Source organism: Sciurus carolinensis, chromosome 4 (assembly GCF_902686445.1).
Source record: "Sciurus carolinensis chromosome 4, mSciCar1.2, whole genome shotgun sequence".
Classification (NCBI taxonomy): domain Eukaryota; kingdom Metazoa; phylum Chordata; class Mammalia; order Rodentia; family Sciuridae; genus Sciurus; species Sciurus carolinensis.
The window spans coordinates 88698440-88721828 of record NC_062216.1 but is presented as its reverse complement, the minus strand read 5'-3'; the positions used below and the strand labels follow the sequence as shown (position 1 = coordinate 88721828).

The 23389-nt window shown below is 41.5% G+C and overlaps 1 protein-coding gene across 1 annotated transcript in view; it reads left to right on the top strand.

The window, feature by feature from the left end:
* Positions 1 to 1261: 1261 nt before the first annotated feature.
* St8sia1 (ST8 alpha-N-acetyl-neuraminide alpha-2,8-sialyltransferase 1) overlaps positions 1262 to 23389 on the top strand; it is a 126339-nt gene continuing 104211 nt past the window's right edge. Inside the window, 1 exon segment of the mRNA XM_047551318.1 lies at positions 1262 to 1924. Coding sequence (XP_047407274.1) covers positions 1689 to 1924 — 236 coding nt within the window. The 5' untranslated portion in view covers positions 1262 to 1688.

Genomic DNA, 23389 nt, shown 5'->3' with positions numbered 1-23389 from the left:
GAAAAAGAGCCAGGCCACCTAGCAGTCAGTGTAGGCTGTCCCAGGCGCGGGAGCTTTATCAGCTGAGCAAATGGAATTATGGCCTTGCATTTTGGTTTCCTGATGACTAAGGTGACCGAGTTCGGAGGCTGCAGAGTTTCTTCTTTGTCCTTGCACATTTTATGCTGGACAAGATGCTTAAGCAAACAGAATCGGCAACCACTAGGAGGTACCCGAGTTATGTGTTTGCGGCTCTGGCGAGCAGAAATGGCTAATACTGCTCTCTGGGCTAGGTAGGCGAGTGGCGCTTTTCCAAGGTCTAGGGTGCTGTTAAGCTAGTTCGCGGAACGAGAAGCATTACTAAGAATAAACCGCCCTTTAATCTACAAGACCGAGAAACCCTCCTCTGAGGCAATATCACGTCGGAGGTCTTCGTGCTTGGGCACCAGCCGCCTGCACATCGGATGCAGCAGCGTCTTTCCCTGCAGGGCGGAGGCGAGCACCCGGTGTGCACGCACCTCCCTATGCGCGCGCTCGCTCGCGCCCGTGAGCATCGGGAGTGGGGAGTGTGTGTGCGGGTGTGTGTGTGTGTGTGTATATGTGTGTCCCCGCGCGCAAGCGCGCAGGGGTGTCTGCTAGAGCTGCGGCTACGGGACCAGTTAATGGGGTTAGGGGCCCAGGAAGGAATAAATCTCTGGTGGCTTCCGCGCGACTCGCTGCGGGTCAATAACCAACCACTTATAGGAGGGTGACAGCAGCAGCCCCGGCACGCTAGCAGCGTGTCGAAGGGCCAGAATGTCAGTCAGCCTCTGCCACACTCCGGGAATATATATGTATTTTTAAGAGAGCTGCTGTTTTTATTGTCTGACTCTATCTCCAGAGAACAAGGGCAAGAGAGAAGGGTGCGCGCGCTGGGCGAGCGTCGCAGATCTGAACCGGTCGAAGGAGGCAATTTTGAGGGTGGGGGAGGGCGGGGGAGACCTTGATTTCCACCAATCCCGGGGCGTTTGTCTGCGAAGTCCGGGGCGCAGCGGAAGGCTGCGGCGCGCGCTGAATTAACTGATGAGACCGAGTTCTTTTCTTCTCCGGGAGGGGTGGGGAACGAGGGTCCTGGCGGGTGAGGCCAAGGAACCAGGGGCAGGATAGCGGTCCCGGGCCGAGGTGGAAATTTCCAAGGACTTGGCGCGGCACGGAGAGCGCGTCTGGCTGGGGGGGGGGGGTGGGGGGGGGGGTGCCTGGCGGCGCAGCAGCGCAGGAGGCGGGGAGAGGCTGCGAAGGGCGAAGGAGCATCACTTAGAAGGGGACGCCGCGAGCCAAATGTCTGAGAGCGAGCCGCGCCTTTTCCCGGGCCCTTGCAGAGGGCGACGGTGATGCTATAGAACCGGTAGGAGCGACTGGCCGCCGCGCTCTCTCTGTTCTTGGAGACCCCCAGCGCCCGCCTTCTGCAGGGGAAACGACCATGACTGTAGCTCGTGACTTGTCTGCCGGCCACATCCCGTAGAAAGAAATACTGGAAAAAGTTGCATTATCAAAAACCCTTGTGCTGACCTTTGGGGCCGTGGGGGCCGAAGCAGTGTGCGTGCCTGTGCAAGCAAGAAAGCGAAAGGTGTATGTGCATGGGGGGCCGGCGGTGGGGGCACCCTCCGCTGCCACTGTGCCTAACGTTATACTGAGGCGCCGGCCCCCATTCCCAGGACTTCGGGGCTGCAATGAACCCCTGCGGGCAGGCCCGGCGACACACGTCCAGAGGGGCCATGGCCATACTGGCGTGGAAGTTCCCGCGTACCCGGCTGCCGGTGGGAGCCAGTGCCCTCTGCGTTGTGGTCCTCTGTTGGCTCTACATCTTTCCAGTCTACCGGCTGCCCAACGAGAAGGAGATCGTGCAGGGGGTGCTGCAACAGGGCACAGCGTGGAGGAGGAACCAGACAGCAGCCAGAGTCTTCAGGTACTCCTGCCCTTGGGGCTCCTCCCGTCTAGCGTCCTTTCCTCCCGGTGCACTGAGGACAGGGTCCCCGGCAAGAACCATCTCGCAGAGGCTTCCCTTTCATCCAGTCTTTCTTGTTCCACTCCCCTTTGTGCTGTTCCTGACTTGGAGACTAGGTAGGGTCTCTTCCCCACCCCTTTCCCCAAGAGAGGTGCAGACACCTGCTTTGCCAAGACTAAATTGTAACAATTTGCCCATAACTGATGGGAAGGACAACCCAGGATAACTTAGTCCTTTGTACTTAATAAGAATTTATTTCTTGGGCTCTCAAGATATTTGAAGCTAAAGTGAACTAGAAACAGGTAAGAGGTGTCTTCCCAAGGTTAGGTGAGTAATTCTATGTATAAATCATCATTGTGAAGTGTTGGGCATACCTTGGGCAAGTGAAAATATGGACAGCCATCCAGGTTCCCCCTTCTTTGTGCAGTGTGCCCACAGAAAATAGAGAGCACTTGCTGACCTTCTACTAAGAACCGGAGCTGTGCAATTTTTATATTGAAATCTCAACAACTTTCTAAATAATAGGTATCTTCACTTCCTATGGGTATCACAAACTGATTCTTTGGAAAGATGAGTTTCTTACCCAAGGTCATTATCTTTGAAGAGTGAGTGCTGACATTTTCAGCACTTTAAAGCTTCAAAGCTCCCAGCTCTTTTTCTTGGCTTAGCCATGTGGACACTTCTGGAAGATGGGAGATGTACTTTAGATAGGGACTTGAAATCAGAAAACAAAACACTAAACCAGGTTGGAAATCAGCACTCTGTGTGCTGATAGTTTCTCCTCCTTTGGGGGAATTTTAGTGTAAGGCTCTGAAAATAAGTTCCTGGCAGCAGGGATGATGTAGCTAGTTAGATGAAAGAAAAGACAGAGTTGACTGCTTCTGTCTCCCCCAGCACACTGAGGGAACATACTGCTTCAATCACTGGGAGGGTCCCCTTTCCCCTTCAGTCCCTAGGACTGAAGATACTGCAGTTGGCTCTTCTGATTGTGCGGGTCTGAGTGAGGAGGGCTTTCCTCTGCTCTTCAGAGGATGGTTCTACTCAGCGCAGGGGCAGGTGAGAGCCAATGTAAACATTTTCCCCTGCATTACTTTCAAATGTCCAGAAGCATCTATACATCTAAAAAAATCTTATGCAATATATGTTTTCCATCTCTGTCTTAGGCCTGCTCCAGGAAAGGTCAAAGAGATGAAGCTATTTCTTCCAGAAGAAGGCAGCTGAGTTTTCCTTTAAATGGGAGGGAAGACCCCCGTCCTTTTGTAACTGTACCATCATTAAGTTAAAAAAAAAAAAAAACCCCACTCTTCTTAAAAGTACATCAGGGTTAATTTTCTCTTGCCTTCACATTATTGATTGTTGGACTGAAAAGTAGGCAAAAGGCATAGCACCTAGCAATTCTTTTCTCTGAAGACAGAAAGTACTTTCATTTCAAATATACGAAATGAGTTAAGAACTTCCCATTGGCTTGCAATGAAAGGGCCCATTTTCTTTATATATAGAAGGAGAAATAAAGAAGCTCTGTTTGAGAATAGACTTCTTTTTAGAGGACACAATTAAGTGGAAAATGCTTCCTATTCTGATAAATACAGACTGATGGTTGCTGAGACACATTTGATCCTTGCCGTCTGTAGCCTGGAGTATAAGTGTCAGTGTTTAACTGTCATTTAGTCTGGTTTCTAGGTGCAGAGAATTACTTATTAAAATTCAATACTATAAAAACTGCCTAAAAACACATCTCTCAAAATTAGTGTCTGTAAAACTGTGAAAGAGACACTATTGCCTATTGAAAAGAGTCTGAGCTTCTGGTTAGAATACTGAATTTGTGCATTGCCTGTGCCAGGACCAGATAAACGGCAGAATATCTTTAGCAAGTTATTCTCTCTGAGTCTTAGTTTTATTATGTATAAAATAGGGATAATAACATCTGTCTTGCAGGGTTGTCATAAAGTTTAAATAAAATAAAATAAAATAAAAAACTGATGCCTAGTGTCCAGTACATCGTGTACCCCGAAAATGGTTGTTTTCATAATCATTAAAATTTCCTGTGTATGTTACAACCTAAATAAGGACATCTGGCCATCCCATAAGAATTCGTATTTCACCTATAGAATTTATAAAGAAACTTTTTTTGGTCCATACCTCCCTAGTCATATCAATTAAGTTAATTAAGAGGCAAGGAGTTTTGAAAGATAAGTCTCATGTTTGTTAAGTTCAACATTTTTTTTTTTTACTTTGCACATTTAGTGAGATTCATTCTTTTAAACAGCTGAATTATTAGCATATGGGTAGTAGTATATATCTATTAAGTATCACACAGGTCAGCCAGAAACCTTTATGATGTTAAGAAGTCACAACTTTGGCAAATGAATATCTTTATTTCTTTAGTTTGAAACATCTGCACAAATAGAAATATATGTAAACAAACATACAATGAGTATGTGTGGAGATAGATGAACATTTATTTATAAATCATGCAGTGATGTCATGTGTATGTATACATATGTATATATATACATATATACACACACAGAAGTATTTGCAGTCATTAGAACAATGTGAATGACTAGAACATACTATGTATGTGTTAGGCCAGGAGAGTAGGAGTATGTGGGATGGGAGACTGCCCACACTAAATGAGCTTACCTCTTATTAGGGGCTGACTGACAAAAACAAATAAACACACATGTGATTTGAAGTGTTGCTCAATGTTATGAAGACAAAAGAGAGTGTTTTCACCAGGATTTCAGATTTAATTTTATAATTTTTTTTGCAGTGCTGGGGATTGAACCCAGAGTCTCACACATGCTAGACAAGTGCTCTCCCCCAGGCTACACCCTAGCCCCTTCAGATTTCATTTTGCCATTTGCACTTCCTTTTACTTTTGTGATTTTCTTCTTCTCCTAGCCCAGAACCTGTGTATTGACTTCTCAGATGGGAACCTTGGCAGACTGCATAGGAGATGATGGCAAGAAAGTCACAAAGCCGTAAGGGTTTGGAACTAAATAGGAAGTTTCCCTGATATCCACATGATGATAGAAAGATTAAGTAATTAGTTAACCCTAAAGCAAAACAAAAATCTCTTGTTGCTTCAGATTGAGTCCTCAAGTAGAGTGGGAAATGCCAAATCAAAGCAGCATTTTCTTATCCCATTATATCCTTACTTATTTCTCCTCCTCAGAAAGGAACCTCAGCTCAGTTTATTTGCAAGGCTTTGTTCTTGGCATCAGACATGGTAGCAACAATGGCAACAGTGAAACCCATGAATTGTTAGGCATTTACTATCTGCCTGGCACTGTAAGTGCTTATATGTATTGTCACATTAATCTCCATGAGAACTTTGTTTGAAAGGGTATTGTTCACATTTATAAAGACAGACATGCCCTAGTCCCTGCCACCAAAAGACTTACTATAGTCCCATGGGATTTACTATAATCCCATATATGGGGTTGGTTATATATTTAACCAAGTGGAAATAGGGCCATCAAAGGGAGACAACCTGGCAGAGTGAAACACTTAGGGAACTGTCAGATCATGGTTGAATTTCTGGCTGTGTCCCTTTCTAGTTGTATGATCATTGGTGAGTTCAGCTCTCTCAGAGTGTGGATTTGCCATTTATAAAGTGGGGTTTGTAGTAAAGCCACTCGAGGGCATACAGAAAGCACCTAGAGTGTTGCTTGTCACATCTCTGTGTGATATAGGGCGATCATAGAAATGTGAGCCAGGTACTGGGCAAGTTCATAGTTCTCCAGGGAGGGGAAATGAGAGAGTTCAGAGAGGAGGTGGTGTTTGTCCTAAGCCTTGAAGGATGATTGTCAGAGATGAGGGTGAAAGGGTGTTCCAGGCAGAGAGAACAGCAATGGTGAAGGCAAAGAGGTTTGGAAGTGCTGGCACATTACCTTTCTGGAAAGTTATCAGGTCACCCATGGAAACCTTGGTATTTTGTTTTTTTAATTTTTATTTTTTGCAGTTCTGGGGATTGAACCCAGGGACTTGTGCTTGACAGGCAAGCACTCTACTAACTGAGCTATATTTCCAGCCCAGAAACCTTGGTAGAAAGGTAGGCTGGGAGGTGAGAGGAAACCAGGTCCAGGTCCCAGTCTCTGAATGTATTAAAGTCATGGCTGATTAGAAATGGACTACCATTCAACTACCCAGGGGGTACTGAGTGTCAGCTGTCAGGGGATAGCACATTATTATTACCAGAAGATCTGGGGATAGGAAATCAGGGATAATTCGGGAAAATGGTTGTTTTTAAAATTTTGTTAACTCAATGGTTGGTAACTGTGACTCAAAGCCTCATGTCCTCTTTCCTTTTCCAAATTCTCAAAAAATACTACTCTAAGCAGTTTTACCTTCATGTGGCTTCTTTTTAGTCCCTATTTTCAATCCATGCATGTTAAAAGCTTCAGATGTTGTCACAGCTGCCCTGGTGACAAAAGAAGGGCATTAGGGGCATAGGGCGTGAAAGTTAGGTGCGGCTTTTTGTGTATGTGGATGTAAGTTTGGTGGTTGTAAGTTAAAGATTCGTGGAGTTTATTTTGAAACAATAGATTAGAAAAAAGACAATTTAATATGCTTTGATGTCTAGGAAAATTAGCTATGATTATGTTGCAGATTTACAAATGTGGAAAAAATTTCGTCAATAATCAAGATAAGCACAAATCTATCAGTAACATTTATTGGACATAAAATGTGCCAGAATTAGTTCTAATCATTTATATATGCTTTCTTTTGTCCCCAGAGCAATGCTACAAAGTAGGTTTGTGGTATGTTCCTTGTTACACATCCATGAGGATGTGGAAGTTCATATATCCGTGAACCAAGTGATGGAGTTGGGTTTAAACCTCATGTTTGTTCCCTGATAATCTTGGATAAATGAGGCATTGTTGCACGTATCATTTATGATCTGGCCACATATCATTTATGATCTGGCCCTCATTTCTCCAATGTCATCTTTCATCAGTTTTCCTTTTTAAACTTTAGTAATATTAGACTCATTATAATTCCTGAAACAGGCCAGGCTTTCTTGGTTTTGCTCATTTCCTCTTCCTGAAATACCTTACTCTGAAGCCACTTCTTCCTGCCCTTTACCTAGCCAGTTTCTGCTCATCTCTTGACGGTGCTTCATGGTGGATGAGAGCAAAGGTCCAAAGTTATCTGTCCTCAAATATATATTTTTTAATATTTTTAGTTGTGGATGGACACAGTACCTTTATTCATTTATTTATATGTGGTGCTGAGGATCGAACCCAGTGCTTCACATGTGCTAGGCAAGCGCTCCACCATTGAGCTACAGCCCCAACCCTGTCCTCAAATCTTTATTCTACTACTTTTTGGGTTCTTGAGCAAGTTGGTCTTCAGTGTCCATTTCCTCATGTCCTGTGATGGGTGGCTTCTTGTTGGATTGCTATAAGAATTATATTAGGTAACACATTGAAAATGCTTAGAGCTGTTTCTGGCATACGACTAGTACACTATTCACATGAACTTTCTCCTCCCTTCTTAGAAGCTTCTCTTTATTTATGCCATGTGCATATTTTTGTATTTCTTTCTTTTATGCAAAAGTACAACAACTGTGTGTCTACCACTCTTACTGTAGAAGATTCTGGGACTGTAGTAGTGAATGTAACAAAATTTTTGCTTGCTTGTAATTTACTGGATAATGAGAGAGTGGTCAGACAACAAATAGAAAAATATCCAATATCTAGTATTGGCAGGTGCTAGATATGCTGCATTTAAAGTACCAGTTTATTTGTGTCTCTTCCTGCTAAATTGTAAGCCAGCTTCTGCTAGCACAGGGACTGCATCTCATTCCTCTGTGCTTATCTGTAGGCTCATGTCGTTCCTGGCATACTCAGTTTAGTTATCGTGTGAATGAAAGTTCTAGAAAGGCATGGAACCAGATGGTCGGTGAACAGATATGTAAGGAGGACCTGCTGTGTATCCAACACTGTGCGTGGCAGTGTGAGAGACCAGAGGAGGAAAAGAGCTCTTCCTCTTCAGCAGATCCCTCATCCCAGCACTACTGACATTCTGGGCTGGCTATTCTTTGTTGTGGTAGGCTGTCCTGTACATTAGAGATTGTTCTTGTAAGTTATAAAATCCCTGTCCACTAAATGATTCTTGACAACACATCTTCAGACCTAGTGAAATTTCCCTCAGGGACCAAAATTGCCTCTGGTCTAGAATCACTACTCTAGAGTAACAAAACCAATTTAGTTGACAGAACTTAAAACCGCTGACAATACATGCAGTTTATAGCTCCGTTTGTAAACTGCACACTATAAATGCTTTGACTAGAGATAGAAGGTGTCTATGTGGGAGTGGAACCCCCCCCACGCCCCGGAAGAACAGTGAATGAATTGTGCTTGGTACAGGTCTCAGTTAGGGAGGGGTATTAAGAGGATAGATTTTAGAATATTGGCTCTGAACAGCTGCCTCCATTGAAGATTTATGTGACAGGTGTTTAAGGTTCTGTCAGGGCCCTTTCCTTAAGCCTTGGCAAGCGTACTCCAGGCTCTGTGCCTTATACTTTGGGGGGCTCTCCAGATCTTCCTGAGTCTCAACACTTCTCAGTGGTACCCAGGGGACCTTTCTGGACACTGGAATTACCTGCCCCAAAATGACCCAAGCCCACTTCCACAACCTATCTGCCTCTGGGGGTGCATTTCTCATCCTTCTCTCTAAGGATGACTTGCCCCTCTGGAGTGCAGTCTTCTACCCAAGAAATGGTCAAGGGATGTTCTTCAAGGGAGGAGAGGCTATGCAGGGAACCTGGATATGGGGTGTGGGGTCCACATGTTGCACAGGCTTTCCTGTGTCCCCCAGGTCCCAGTACCAGACTTCCTGAGTTCGAGAGGTCTAAATTTGAATCTGGCATTTAAGAGATTATCATGCAGGTATATTTGTCCAGAGAGGAGGATAAAACATATTATATCTGTTTTTGGTTTAGTTATAACTCCTAAATATTTAGATTCACTTTTAGTTTGTCTTGTGACTTGTACTTGAGGTTGGCTAAAATACCTTTGGTTTGTACAATATAGTCAATACTCAATTGAAATATTGCAGTGGGTTTTTAATTTTTTTTGAACTTGAGAGCCTATTAGTCTTCATTTAAGAGAGGAGTGTTTTAGGAAAATGGTTGGATCAGTTGAATAATTATTTATGTTAGAGTATGTGGCCTATTTATCTTTTGAAAAAGTTGTGAATCATCTTGGAAATAATGCTGACTGTATATCATTAACAGAGTCTCTCATAATAGAGTTGGTAGGTTTATAGTAAAAAGAATAATTGTAAATTTTCTTTATAATTTGACTCTATTGGGAGCTGAGTGACCATGGGCAAGTTATTCAACCCCTGTGTACCTTTGCTTTATTATCTGAAAAATGAGTATAATATGCTAACTCACTTTATGGGTTTGTGATGAAGATACATAGAAACTAAAGACATCCTCATCTGACTGGGTGGGATGACAGGGAACTTATTCCTACCTGAAAAGAGACTCCATTTTTGGGCTCCAGAGAATCAGGTTCTGATCCTGGTTCTTTCATTTATTGGTGACCTGGAACAACTTTTTGGCCTTTCTGAGCCTTAGTTGTGAGTGTCCATAGTTAACTTGGGAGGATTAGGTCTTACTAATTGCTAATTATTAATCCATATGAGGAGAAAAGCTGTGTCTTGGGAAACATTCTGTGCCTATACTGTACTGTCAGTAAAGGAATATCTGACAATGAAACATGACCTCATGACATACCCTCCTCTTCCACAGTGTGAGTACCACGGGCGTTGTAATGTAGCCTGCAGGATTTTAAGGAAGACAGCAGAGCCTAGTAACCACCTGGCCATGCATTCATTCAGTCACATTTCCTAATGCTCACTCTATGCCAGTGGGTGCTGGGGACACAGTGATGGATATTAGATGGGGTTCCCGACGTTATAAGATCCGGTCTATTCCAACCACATTAATTAAATCAATCAGAAATTGAGTAACGTGGGGTTCCAAGGGTTATAGTTTGTGTGCTTTGGATAATTAACTAGTTTTGGAGCGATGAATTGTTTTCCCTTTCTGTTGAACTGCCTTTCTAGCTGTAGCATTGCATGAGAGGGAAGCAGTGAAGACCATAAGGGCTGTCACTCCTTTAATTAGGTGCCAGGAGGAAGCTGAAATGATTCAGAGCCACACACCTTCCATTTTTCAGGGTTTAAGTAAAAAGCACGCTGCTAGAGACTCTAGGTGCTCATAATAGTATACTTTGAACACAAGCGCTTGATTCAATTATTGGCATAATAAATATATACATGATTTTATGTCCCAGTGTTCATTTAAAAAAATTATAATATGATTTGTCTGATTTGGGGAATAATACCTATTTAGTATGGAAAAATTTAAAATGCACTAAAAAAGGAAAGGAACCCGCCCATAATCCTGTCAGAAGTTCTCATTGTAAACACTATCTCTTATGTGTATTTATTTGCATGTATTACTAAATTGTGTGCATTTTGGAGATATAGCTTTATATTCTGTTTTATTCACTCAAAATTACGTTGCTAGCATTTTCTCATATCATTTTGAATTGTGATAAAATAGCTTTATAATTTTTATTTTGGAAAAATAATTATTGTGAGGTTTTTTTTGGCAACACGTTACCATATGGAACAGATTACTTTCTGAAAAAGATTATTCATGCTACTGACAAATTTGCATATTAGTTTTTTCCCTTTAAAGATACCTCTGTATATGTGGTTAATGGCTGAGCGTAGAAAAATAAAAAGACCCTTTAAAGAGGTTTGCTTTCTCATAATGGGCATTTCAGTGGTAAAGAAGCTTTTTTTTTAAAGGTAATTGATATTTAACGAATGTCATTAATATTTTGGTATAATTCTTGCAGACGTTCAATGCCTGTGTGTGTTTAAATAAAACTATTATGAATTTGACAGTACATTACTTTTTTTTTTTTTATAACTGTCTGTAGATGGACATCATCATCCCCCCATATTTCTTATTGGTGCATTTTAGTTGAACATAATGGTGGGATTTGTTGTTAATATTCACTACATCTTCGCTTTTTAATGACTGTAAGATTGTTTATTGTGAGGACAGATGAAATTCGAATCACTGTTTTTGGATATTTATATTGTCATAGTTTCTCACTTTTATAAATAATGTTGTGATGAACATTCCTTTGTGTGTATCTTTAATACTCACCAGTTTATTTTCTTAGTATTAATATTTATAACTAGTTTCTTGACAATTTTATTTTCATCAAACCATCAGTTTTTTTAAATGTATTTTTTAGGTGTAGGTGACACAATACCTTTATTTTATTTTGTGTGGTGCTGAGGATGGAACCGAGGGCCTCAGGCATGCTTGACGAGTGTTCTACCACTGAACCACAACCCCAGCCCTGAACCATCAGTTCTTATAACTGTCTTTGTTGTTCTGGATTTGGGATTGCATAAGTAGCAAACCCATAGTGATTGCTAACATGAGATGATAAAACTCCCCTTAGGTGAATTTTCAAGAGGTCAGAGCAGCTGAGAAAGGTTCCCATGACTGGAGGTGCTCCCTGGCAGAGTCCCTTCGGGGAGCATCATGGAGACCTGCTATGGGAACTCCCGCAGGGCAGTGGTGCTCATCCCTGCACCCTTCATGTTTGTCCTTTATTACAGTGCTGCTGATAGTTGGTATGGTTCCATCACCATTTAGAAAGCAATGGTCATTTTTCTAGGACTTAAGCAATTAAATAAAACAGTATTTGAAAAGGAAAATGAACTTTTACTTTATGATAAGGTTGAGATTTCAAGGAAAAGAAAAACGTCTTGAAGCAGAAGCATTGTATTTGGTGACTGTAATTTTCAGAGTCATTCTCCTATTAATTAGAGGTCTTAGGCATGAATCTGGAGCAGGTCTTGTCCACCTGGTGGAGGGTGAGGGTGGGCTAAAAGGACAAAATCCCATTATGTTATTTAATTGGGTCAGCATTTGGAGGTTGTGGGTTGGTGACTGTGATGCCATTGGCCCCTGCCATTGCTATCCTGTGACCTGCTCTTTTGTGCCTGTGTGAAATGGCTATCTATGTTGTCTCTGGTGTTTGGGGACCAGAAATCAAGTCTTATATATCTTTGTCTGTCCTCAGCACAGTTGCTAGGGTTTGGATATGAAGTGTTCCCCAAATTCTCATGTGCTGAAGGCTCAGTCTCCAATGCGGCAGTATTCAGAGATGTGGCTTTTAGGGGATGTTGATGGGATCATGAGAACTCTGACCTCATCAGTGGATTAATGCATTTGATGGATTAATAATTGGAATGGATTTTTTGGAGCCCATAGGACTAGTTGAGGAAGCAGGTCACTGGGGCATGCCAGGAAGGCTGTATTTTCTGCCTGGCCCACTTTCCTGACTGCCATGATCTGAGCATCTCCTTGCCTCACCCTCTGCCTTCTGCTGGTCCAGAGCAGTGCAACCAGTCAACCATGGGCTGAAACCGTAAGTCAAAAATCAGTCTTTCTTCTTCTGGGTTGTTTTTCTTGAGTGTTTGTCACGATGATGAGAAGTTGACTGAATACAAGAGTGTTAATAAGTATTTGTTGGATGAACGAAAATGAGATTGTCCAAAATCCCAGTAGTCAGCTGAATACTCTGAAGGATTGTTTTGTTTATTGCCTAATGTTAAGGTTATATAAGACGCACTGCCAATTTGCAGATTCACTCCTTCCTTCATTCTTTTGTTCAGCAAATATGTGTTCAGTGCTTTCTATGTGCCAGGCACTGGCAGGTATTCAGTAGGTATTCAGCTGGGAGGACATGGGCCTCCTCCCCATAGAACATACAAAGACCCAGCACATGTTACATGTTCTCCAGTTGCAGCTGTTTTTTGTTGTTTGTTTTTTGCAGTACTGGGGATTGGACCCATGGACACTCTACCACTGGGCTCCATCTTCAGTCCTTTTTATTTTTCTAATAAAATGAGTTTTTAATGAAACAAGTCAAGACTGACCTTGAACTTGTGATCCTCTTGCCTAAACCTCCAATTCACTGGGAGATTACAGACTGCGCCACCATACCCTGTTCTCACTTTTTTTCTTTAAATGGAAGAAATAATAAATACAGGGTTAACCTCACTTTTAGAACTTAGCCGTTTATGTGAGTATTTGGTATAGTCCAGAAAGGGCCCACGTTGCTCCTCTGGCCCATTTGATGTTAAGCCTGCCTCAAGATTGTGAGGCAGGAACTCTGCATCCAGTTTAGTGGTCTAATGTCTTCTGACTCTTGCTAACCTGTAGAACATGTAAAATGTTAGAGAAGGAAAGCACTTTAAAACTCTGCTGGAAGATACATGAGCCCGTGGGGGAAAGCAGAGCTCAATTACTGGTAGAATCAAAGAGCTTGAGTGGCAGACAGGCTTGGATGGGATTGTACACTTTGTAAGCAACTCTTCTCAGCCTGATCAGCCACCCTGTGGTAATAAAGGAAAGGAAAGGGAGGGCGGGCAAAGAACCGTGTAAATTCTGAACTGAGTGTTAGTTTGGGGTAAAAACAGCAGGTCATTTCATTTCTTCCTAGTAACTGCTGTAACTGTGCCACCTCCAATCTACTTCTCGGGCCCCCCCCCCCCCCCCCCACATAGCTGGCTCTAATGAGTCTCTCAACAACTTGGCCAGATTTTATTAATTTTATTCACCTTGATTATTGGGACAGCTCCATTCTGGCATTTAGCTCAGTTGTGTTTGTTTTAAAGCTCAGTGAAGCCTGTTGTGTCTTTCACCTCTGCCCACTCAGGCTCCCCTGAGCCTCTAGGGTTTGCAGTGAAACTGTGAAGAGTGTCCTCTGCTGTGGAGCCCCACCCCATGCCCTTCTAGGAGCTGTGACTTCGGACTGGACAAGGAGGAGGTGAGGTGGGCTGGGGAGATAGCTCAGCTGGTAGAGTACTTGCCTCGAAAGCACAAGGCCCTGAGTTTGATCCCCAGTACCAAAAAAAAAAAAAAGAAAAAAAAAAAAAAAAAAGGAGGAGGTGAATATTCATGGTTGCAGCTTCTCGGGTCAACTCTTCCTGCTGCCTCTTTGACCTAGTGTGACTTTCTTGGGGGAAGGAAAACCCTTACCTCTCTTTCCATGGCAGTGGAAAGGCCACAGTCTCACCATAAAAACCTGCCACTCCCAGGGTTGCTTGTTTCTCCCAGTCTTTCCTCATAATGATTCAGCTTGAGAGTGGGGGATTGGTTCTCTAGTTTGGTACCTCTTAGAAAACTAGTTAAGGTGACTAGTCCTGAAATTGGGTGGTTTTCTGAACTTGAAAAGATAGACTACTTAGTATATATTGACCTTATTGTGGATCCCTGATTGTAATTCCCAGATAAGAGGGGAAAGTTTTGTTGCAGTTACCCCCTGGATAAGGCTCTGTACCCTCACAAAGCTCAGTCATTGTGTACTGTTTCTTAAAGGTCCTGGTGGGCCCCAGATAGGAAATGCTCAAGTTCAGTTTCATCTCAAGCAGGAGGGCAAGGTTTCCCATTATAAACAAAGTGTCTGAACCCCCACCCCCTGTTTAGGGGCTTACCATGAATATCTTATACTGTCTCCTCATCATTTACAGTCTCTCTCTTACTGCTGAGTCCTTCCTGTTTCCTTTTCTTCTTACTCGGAAGCTTGGAAGCAGACCACACGTCTCCTAGCCAGCTGGGGAACGATGCGCTTGTAGCCTTGCAACTCCAACATTGATCCTCTGGGGTCCTCCACTCCTCAGCCCAGTTCCCCTTGTTAGCTGTCATCCCGTCCTGTTGTTTAGGGTTGAGGGTAGTGGAGTTGGTGGAACTGGGCTGCTAATTAGATCCCTCCACAAGTCCTGCTGAGCAGCTGGCCACATAGCTAGTAGCACTTTCAACTCATATGGGGTCCCTAGCAGCTTTGGACTGAAGCCATAATTCCAGCATAAAATCCCACTGAAAATCCTGTTACACAAGGAAAGAACCAATAAAGAAGACAGAAGATTGCTCCTAGTGTATCAGATTTGAAGATTTAAAACTTATGATCCAAAAATTCTCTTTAAACTTTTAAAATGGAGATTTGACATGGTAAATTAAGTTCAGATTTAATTAACATTTACTAAGCACCAATTATGTGCAAGCACTGTAGATGTTTTCATGCACAGTTATCAGTCAGTCTAACCCTAGACTTTAAGATCAGCTCATTTTTTAACACTATGATATTTTTAGTAATATAGTTGTTATTACTTTGTGTCTGCCATATGCCATGCAGTGTTTTAAGAACTTTATGTGGTGTTATCATTTAACAAATATACAAAAATGGGAAAGACATTATTGTCCTTATTTTACAAAGAACAGACTATAATTATTTACCTATGGCCATTTAGATGGTCAGTGGTGGTAGGAGCTAACATCTAATGCATGCTTACTAGGTGTTCAGCCCATCTTTTTAGTACTTTATGGGTGCTTACATCATCATAGCAGCCCTATATGATGGTCCTTTCATTGTTGGAGAAACAGAAGCACAGAGAACTTGAGCACCTTGCTTAGGGTTATGTTGTCAGTAAATGATCTGTCTGGCTCTCGAGTGTTCAAACTACCTTCCTGGATAGACCTTCAGAGAAGGACCAGTATTCACATTCAAGGCTTCAGTTGAAGTCTGATGCTTTCTTCCAATGCAACATCTTCTTTGTGTGTGTGTGTCTGTGGTGGGGGGAAGGACTGGGGATTGAACCCAGGGATGCTTTACCACTGAGCTACATGCCAGCCCTTTAAAATTTTGAGACAGGGTCTTGCTGAGTTGTTTAGGGCCTCAGTAAGTTACTGAGGCTGGCCATGAACTTGTGAGCCTCCTACCTCAGTCTCCTGAGTTGCTGGGATTACAGGCATGTACCACTGCGCCCGACTCCAGTGCAACACCTTAACACAAAGAATGAATCTCTAAGGATAAAGTTTCAGTCTATGAAAGGGGAATTAGCACTTCCCTCTGTTTCACTGTTGTTAATGTCAGGGTTGTTTCTAGCAACCACTTCTCAAGGGTCCTACAAAGAAAGCAGTGAGCCCACCTGGCGCGGGTAGGGCGTCTCTTTCCTTTTGGTGTCTGCCTGACATCTCTGATTCATCCCCTTGGCTTAGCTTTAGGATCCATTTGCTCACCTAACTCTCTGACTATCCTGGTCCACGTGCTGACCTGCTCTTTATATCTATGAGATAGATGCCAAGAAAAGACATCAACCATGCTATGGTCAGAGGAACTAAAACCTGCACCACTGTGAGAACCTGCAGTGGAACAATCAACCAAATAGACATTTTTTTTGTGCTACTCAAAAAGGAAGTTCTTTCATTTCTCTCCATTGCTGAAATCCCCAGGGATTTTTCTCTTGGCTTTAAACACTGTTCTGAAATGGAATCTATATGATAATCTTTTCAGTTATTCAGAAAGATAACCTAGAGATACAATGTGCATTTTTAAAATGAAACAATGCATTCTTATTATAAAATTTAAAACTTTATGCAAGGGTATTAATAAATAAAAAAGGGCTCCTCAGTGTTATTTCCTAGAGATAAATAATGCTGATGTTTTGATGTGTATCCTTCCAGATGTTTTCCTTTTCAAAGTATAGCTTATTATTCAAACTGGAGTACTTGAGGTTAAATACTATAAGTATGCCAGGACAGGAGGCATAAACAAACGGAATGTTTAACCGTCCTACTGTGTTTGAGCTTCTACATCTATATCTATAAGGATGTGGATCCTCAGTATGTGTGTGTGTGTGCATGCACATGTGTGTGCATTATGCACAGTGATGCACAGCCTTGAGAGGGCCCCTAATGATCCTCACCTCTTGGTGTTCATGCCCTTGTTTCATCTTCTCCCTTTGAGTGTAGGCCGCTTTTAGTGACTCACTTCGAAATAGAAGAATAGATTACTGCTGAAGTGATGGCATGTCACTTCTGAGATTAGGTTTTGACAAGACTGTGGCTTCATGCTGGGCTCCCTTTTTCACTCTGTCATGCTGAAAGGACACTCAGCCAGCCTGTGGAAAGGCACAGGTGGAACAGAGGCTGTGGTCAACAGCCGGTGAGGAACTGAGGCCACCAACCATGTAAGTGAGCTGGGAAGAGTGTCTTCCAGCTGTGGCCCTGCCAATGGCCCGACTGCAGTGCCATGAGAGGACCTGAACTGGAACCACTCAGCTGAAATGCTCTCGACCCACAGAATTCCTGAGAACATAAGTCCTGGTTGTTTTAAGTGCTGAATTTTGGGGAAATTTATTAGATACCCCAGATAGCAATTACTAAACAATTACTATTGTTATATACTAATAAAAACTAAAACATATATATTAAATAAAAATAACATCATGTAGCAAATTTTTTTAGCAACACCCTGTCCTTCCCCACTCAGATCATACCTGTCAGTAGATACCTTACGTCACGTAACACACACAGCTTATCTGTCATGTCTTTTGCAAATATTTTTTCTAATATTTTGTCTTTTGGCTTTGCAGATGTTCATGTTTTAAATTTTTTTCTATGAAGAATTTAAAAATTATCAGTAAATAGATGTCATGTTTTTTTCTTTCATAACTTTTGATTATTTGTGTCCTCATGTCTGTAGCCAAAGATAGTTTCATCCAGTTTTTTATGATTTAACTTTTTGATAACTTTCTGTGATGTTTTAAAAAAACCGAGTGAGTTGGAGAACTGATACTTTCTGCCATGTGTTTTAATATTATTACAAACACAAAAACAACTGACCCCTGTTCGAAATACCAAGTGTGTCCACACTATAGAAGCCTATGCATGTGGGACTGTTTTGGAAGGTCTGCTTTTCTTCCATGGGTTCTTCTCACTAATCCTATTCTAAAGCCCTATGTTTCAGCTGCTGTAGCTTTGTAATAAATTTTAATATGTGATAGGGCCAGTCACTATGTCTTTGTGAAAATTTTCTTTGCTGTTCTGTCATATTTTTTGCTCAGGTAAAATTGAGATTTTTTTTTAAGTTCAAAAGATTCAAATGATTTTAAAATTTGAATTGCATTAGTTTATATATTATTATTACAAAATTGAAATCTCCTAAGAATAAGATACATTTACTTGAATATGCATTCCTTATTTTATTTCCCTAAGCAAAGTATTTAGGTTGTTTTTCCCCTCATGGATCCTACTCATTACTACTGAGGTTAGTCTTAGGTATTTTATCTATTTTTATGTTTCCATTGTTTACCCACTGGTATATTATTTTCATTATTTCTGATATTATTACTTAGATAGAGGAAAGTCATTTTTATTTACCGCCAACTACTTTGCTAAATTTCTTAGTGTATCTTTTTCCAGCTTGTCCTCTTGAGTTGTTCAGATATGAACTTGTATATTTATATAGTTTCATGAATATGATAATTTGTTCTTTTTCCTAGTATTTACTCCTTATGTTTTTGTATTCTTTAATGAGCATGCCTTTAGAGTTTCTTCAATAATTTCAATGCTGGATTTCTCTCTCCTTCTCTGTTCTCTCTCTCTCTTCCACTGAATTTTACCCCTCCTCAGTTTCTAGCTCTGTGACCTTGGGCAAGTTACTGATGTAGAAAGGAAAGTGAAGCTTAGAGAGACCATGTGTGACTGAGCCAGGACTCAAATTTGGGATTCTGTGACCTCGGGGCTCACTCTTTAAGCACTGTCTCATGTGGCCCATATCAAGAGATTTTGGATGATTACTGGTTTCCAGTCTCCCCTCCCCTCTGCATATTGTTTCTGGATACTTTTAAATCTAGTCACCTAACTTCCTTCCACGATGCATCCCGTTTGGATAGTTGTGGTGGAAATCTGCAGTTTGTATAATAAGTATCCAGATACGTCAGTATGTGAATGGAAACAGGGCATAGTGCACTTGACTTGAAGAATTGTAGTTTTCACCATTCAGCATTGCCTGCGTGTGTGTGTGTGTGTGTGTGTGTGTGTGTGTGTTGTGAGTTTGTTTCTTTGCTCTAACTATTCTCATCTTTTCCGTATTGTTCAAGTCCATGCTCCCCTCACTGCTTCACGGTCTACTGCTGTGCATTCTCCGCTTGCCCTTCATGACCATAAGGTCCTCAGTTTGACAGGAAACACAGCTCACTGTGAGATGCTTAAATCGAATGAATCTGGTTTCTGGAAATGTCATTATTTTAGGAGGGAGCACAGGAGGGAAGGAAGGAAAATAGTTTAGATTTTTGTGGGGGAATGGAAAGCAAGAGGCAAAGTCGATGCTCTGTTCAAGAGAGAGGAAACTTCTCTAGTTTAAAAAATTGGCGATTATGCTGTATTTTCTCTAGCAGTAGGAATGATGCATGAATCTTACTTTAGAGCAAGATAGGCTGCCTAAACCCAGGTCTTTGTTAGTGAGACATGGGTCTGTGGTGGGTGGTGGGGAGGAGGAGGAGTAAGGAGTCGGGAAAAATGACAAAAACAAAAACTTCTTACTTGTAAGTGATATCGTCTAAATTCTATCCAGCATTTGATTCAATCATTATTGAACTCCTACTATGATAATAGCTTCAAGGGAGAATTCAAAGACAGTGTCAGGCCTGGTCCGTGGCCTCCAGGTGATCACAGTCCGTGATCAGACAACTAAGGAATGGTACTTGGGAGTAGAAGAGATGGCTGAATGTAATCCTGAGGGACAGTGGATTTGAATTGATAAGAGAAGTGGTCACTGGTATATTATGACCTTGGGAGAGAACATGGGAAATGGTTTCTGGTTGAGAGTCAGTGATGAATGGTTAATTGAACACAGTTATATGGGAGAATTGAAGGAAAATATTGGGCTATTGGGATGAAGCTCAATAGGAGCTCAAGAAGTGTGAGCTTTGGGGCATGGATGTAACATAGTTATTGTGATTAGCTGTGTGATCTAGCTGTGGTTGTTGGGCAGATTGGTGGGGCAGGCATGAAAGCTGGTATGTGAGTTCAGAGACGCCTCTAAAAAGAAGAAATTCAGATGGCCAACAAATTTATGAAAAAGTGCTTACATTCATTTGCTGTCAGGGAAATGCAAATCAAAACCACAATCAGATATCTCACCCCTGTTAGAATGGCAGTTATCAAAAAGACAAAAAAATTAAGAAATGCTAGTGAGGATGTGGAGAAAAGGGAACTCTCATACACTAGTGGTGGGAATGTAAATTAGAACAGCCATCATGGAGAACAGTATGGAGGTTTCTCAAATACCTAAAAACAGATCGGCCATATAATGCAGCTATCCCACTTCTAGGTATGTAAACAAAGGAGATGAAATCAGCATACCAAAAGATACCTGCTCGCTCATGTTTATTGCTACACTATTCACAATGGTAAGGTATGCAACCAACCTAGATGCTTATCAGCAGATGAATGGATAAAGACAATGTTGTGTATATATATGACAAAATATTATTCAGCCATAAAAAACTGATATCCTATCATTTATGGCAAAATGGATAGAACTGGAGGACATGTTAAGTGAAATAAATCAAGACACAGAGACAAATGCCACATGTTTCTCTTACATGTGGATATTTTTTAAAAGTCCAGCTAGGTGCAGTGATGCACCCAGCTGTAAACCCAGTGAGTTGGAGGCTGAAGGAGGAGGATCACAAGTTTGAGGCTAGCCTCTGCAACTTAGTGAGACCCCCGTCTCAAAATAAAAGACAGAAAAGACTGGGGATGAAGTTTAGTGATAGAGTGTCCCTGGATTCAAATGCCAATACCAAAATAAATAAAATAAACAAGTAAATAAGAAACTTCATCTGAATATAGAGTAGTATCTTAGAAGTTGTGAAGGGTGTGTGGAGAGGGTAAAGAGAGAAAGGTTGGATAATGGGTACCAAAACACAGAAATACTAAATTCTAGTATTCTACAACACAGTGGGGTAACTATAGTTCACAATAACCTATGACATATTTTATGAATAACCAGAAGGGGGAAGCTTGAAGACTACAATCACGAAGTAATCATAAGGAGATGGAAATTTAAGTACACATTGTATACATGTATTGAAATAACACAGGGTACTCATAAATATGTACAATATTACATGTTAATCAAAAGTATAAAAAAGTGTTTAAGGGGATGGAAAAATCAAGTATCCTGATTTGATCATAAAACACTGTATGTGTATATTGAATCGTCACTCTATCACCCCAAAATTTGTGCAATTAAAGCAATAATTAATAAAAATAAAGAGACAGTCAATCCACGGGCCCACTCTAAACAGCAGACAATGAAGATAGCACAGAGTGGGCAGATCTGAGAGACTCAGCAGAAAACCCTCCAGAATAAGCAATTGATTTTGTAAAGTTAACAAAAGAGGAGGAAGATACACACTAAGCGAGGTTCGAGTCTCAAGTGCTGCTATTCAAAACTGAGTGGACAGGCAATTCTACACTATCTAGGTAATCTTTGTGTTATGGAATGTGGGCTGGAATTGAGTTTCCTTCTGTCAGTTGAAGCAATTATCATTTCATTATCTTCTTTAAATTTTTCTTCCGGTTATTAGGTGGGATTCTCAGTATGTCCTGGGAGCTTTTTTATCTGCTGTGTTGAATGGTATTTAAGTGAGCCTCCCTGCAGATGCTGCGTGAGTGAAAATTTTCAGCTGTCCCCAGGATGGTGAGAATCAAGGAGTGGTTAAACACCTGTGTTAGGAGACATACTGCCTGGCTTCCTCATCTTGTTTTGGTTGACATACTTTGATGGTGTGGGATAACTGTGTTTGAGAGCTCTTTGATGGTTAGCGATCTACAGTAGATGCTGTTAGTAGTGAGCAAGGAGGAAAGGGATGAGTGCAAGGCTGTAGCAATCCCTCTGTTCTGACCCGTAATGCACAGCTGCTTGTGCAGCTGGTGGGACCGAGCTAGCAGGGGTCTGGATGTATGGGAGAGACAGCCTTCTGACTTCCTTTCCCCTTCCTGTGTTACTGCTCTCAGACAATGGATTCAGTTCATTAAGGACCACAAAGCATTAATTTCAATTGTACCCCTTGCCTGGCAACACACTCAAACCCACACACACACACACGAAGCAAATACAACCAAAGTATTTTTTCAGGAGGCAGACATTTAAAAAAAGGGAGGTCTCTAAATTTGTATTATGAGCAAATACCAAGGCTTAAGTAGAGCATATCTGCTTCTGCCAGGTATCTGACACCAGATTGGTTGGTATGTATGGCCTAGGACACCTTCCTGATGGCCAAACACGTCCTTAGACATTCTTAGCATATTCTAGATATTAACCACACCCATGTGATAAGTCGAAGTACTTACCATAAAAATTGGCAAATGGAGCTCATGCATAAACTCATCAATGGGGGTGCAATTAAGTATACATTTCAATGATTATTTTTTATTGTTGAAGATTGGAGGGATCTAGCTTGGTTGTCTAGTTTCACTGAAATAGAGTGACGTTTGTGGACAAGTGGTTACCCAGGCCCCCTGGCACAGGCTAGAATCCTCTCGCTTCCCATTTTCAGCTCCCTTGGATATTATCCTATTTTCTATCCCCAATGGTTTCTGTGTGAAAATAACTCCTGCGACATTTGTTCTGTGCTCTTCCTGTTTTCTTTATTGGCATAACTCAAGTGTATTTACTTGGTAGCTTTAGTGCAGACTTTACTTATCTTTTTCTCATACCTATTTTTACTTTACGTTCAAAAAATAAATAAATAATAATAATAATAACCAGTTTTGAGAAATGTTACAGGTTCCATGCAAAGAGATTTATGTGTGTGATCTTAATATCATTTTATTTCAGTTTCCAGTTGAGAAAACAAGAGTCTTAGGGAGGCTATGAAAAATCCCCTAGTTCTTTTTTTTTTTTTTTTAATGTTATTTTAGTTACTGATGAACCCTTGTTTATTTATTTATATGTGGTACTGAGAATTGAACCCAGTGCCTCACCATGCTAGGCAAGCACTTTACCACTCGGCCACAACCCCAGCCCTCCTAATTCTTTTTTTCTGGGGGCAAGTCAGGGAGGTGGTGCTGGGGCTTGAACTCAGGGGCACTCGACTACTGAGCCACATCCCTAGCCCTATTTTTTATTCTATTTCGGGACAGAGTCTTGCTGAGTTGCTTAGTGCCTTACTTTTGCTGAGGCTGGTTTCGAACTTGCAGTCCTCCTGTCTCAGCCTCCCGAGTTACTGGGATTACAAGCATGTGCCCCATGCCCAACTCCCCCTAATCCTTATGTATAGTGAGAAGTAAAGTTAGAATCCAAATTCAACCTGCCTCCAGAGCTTGCTAACCTTGAGCTATTACTGTATTAGCAGATTTATGGGTGATTCATATTTGACTATAAATACAGATAAATCTCAAGTTAAAGTTGTTCAAAAATTATAGCATAAATATTATCTGTGTACACTCATTTCTACACCCAAGGATTAGGCCAGTAACTCACAAGTACTAAGTTTTTTTTTTTCCTGTTAATA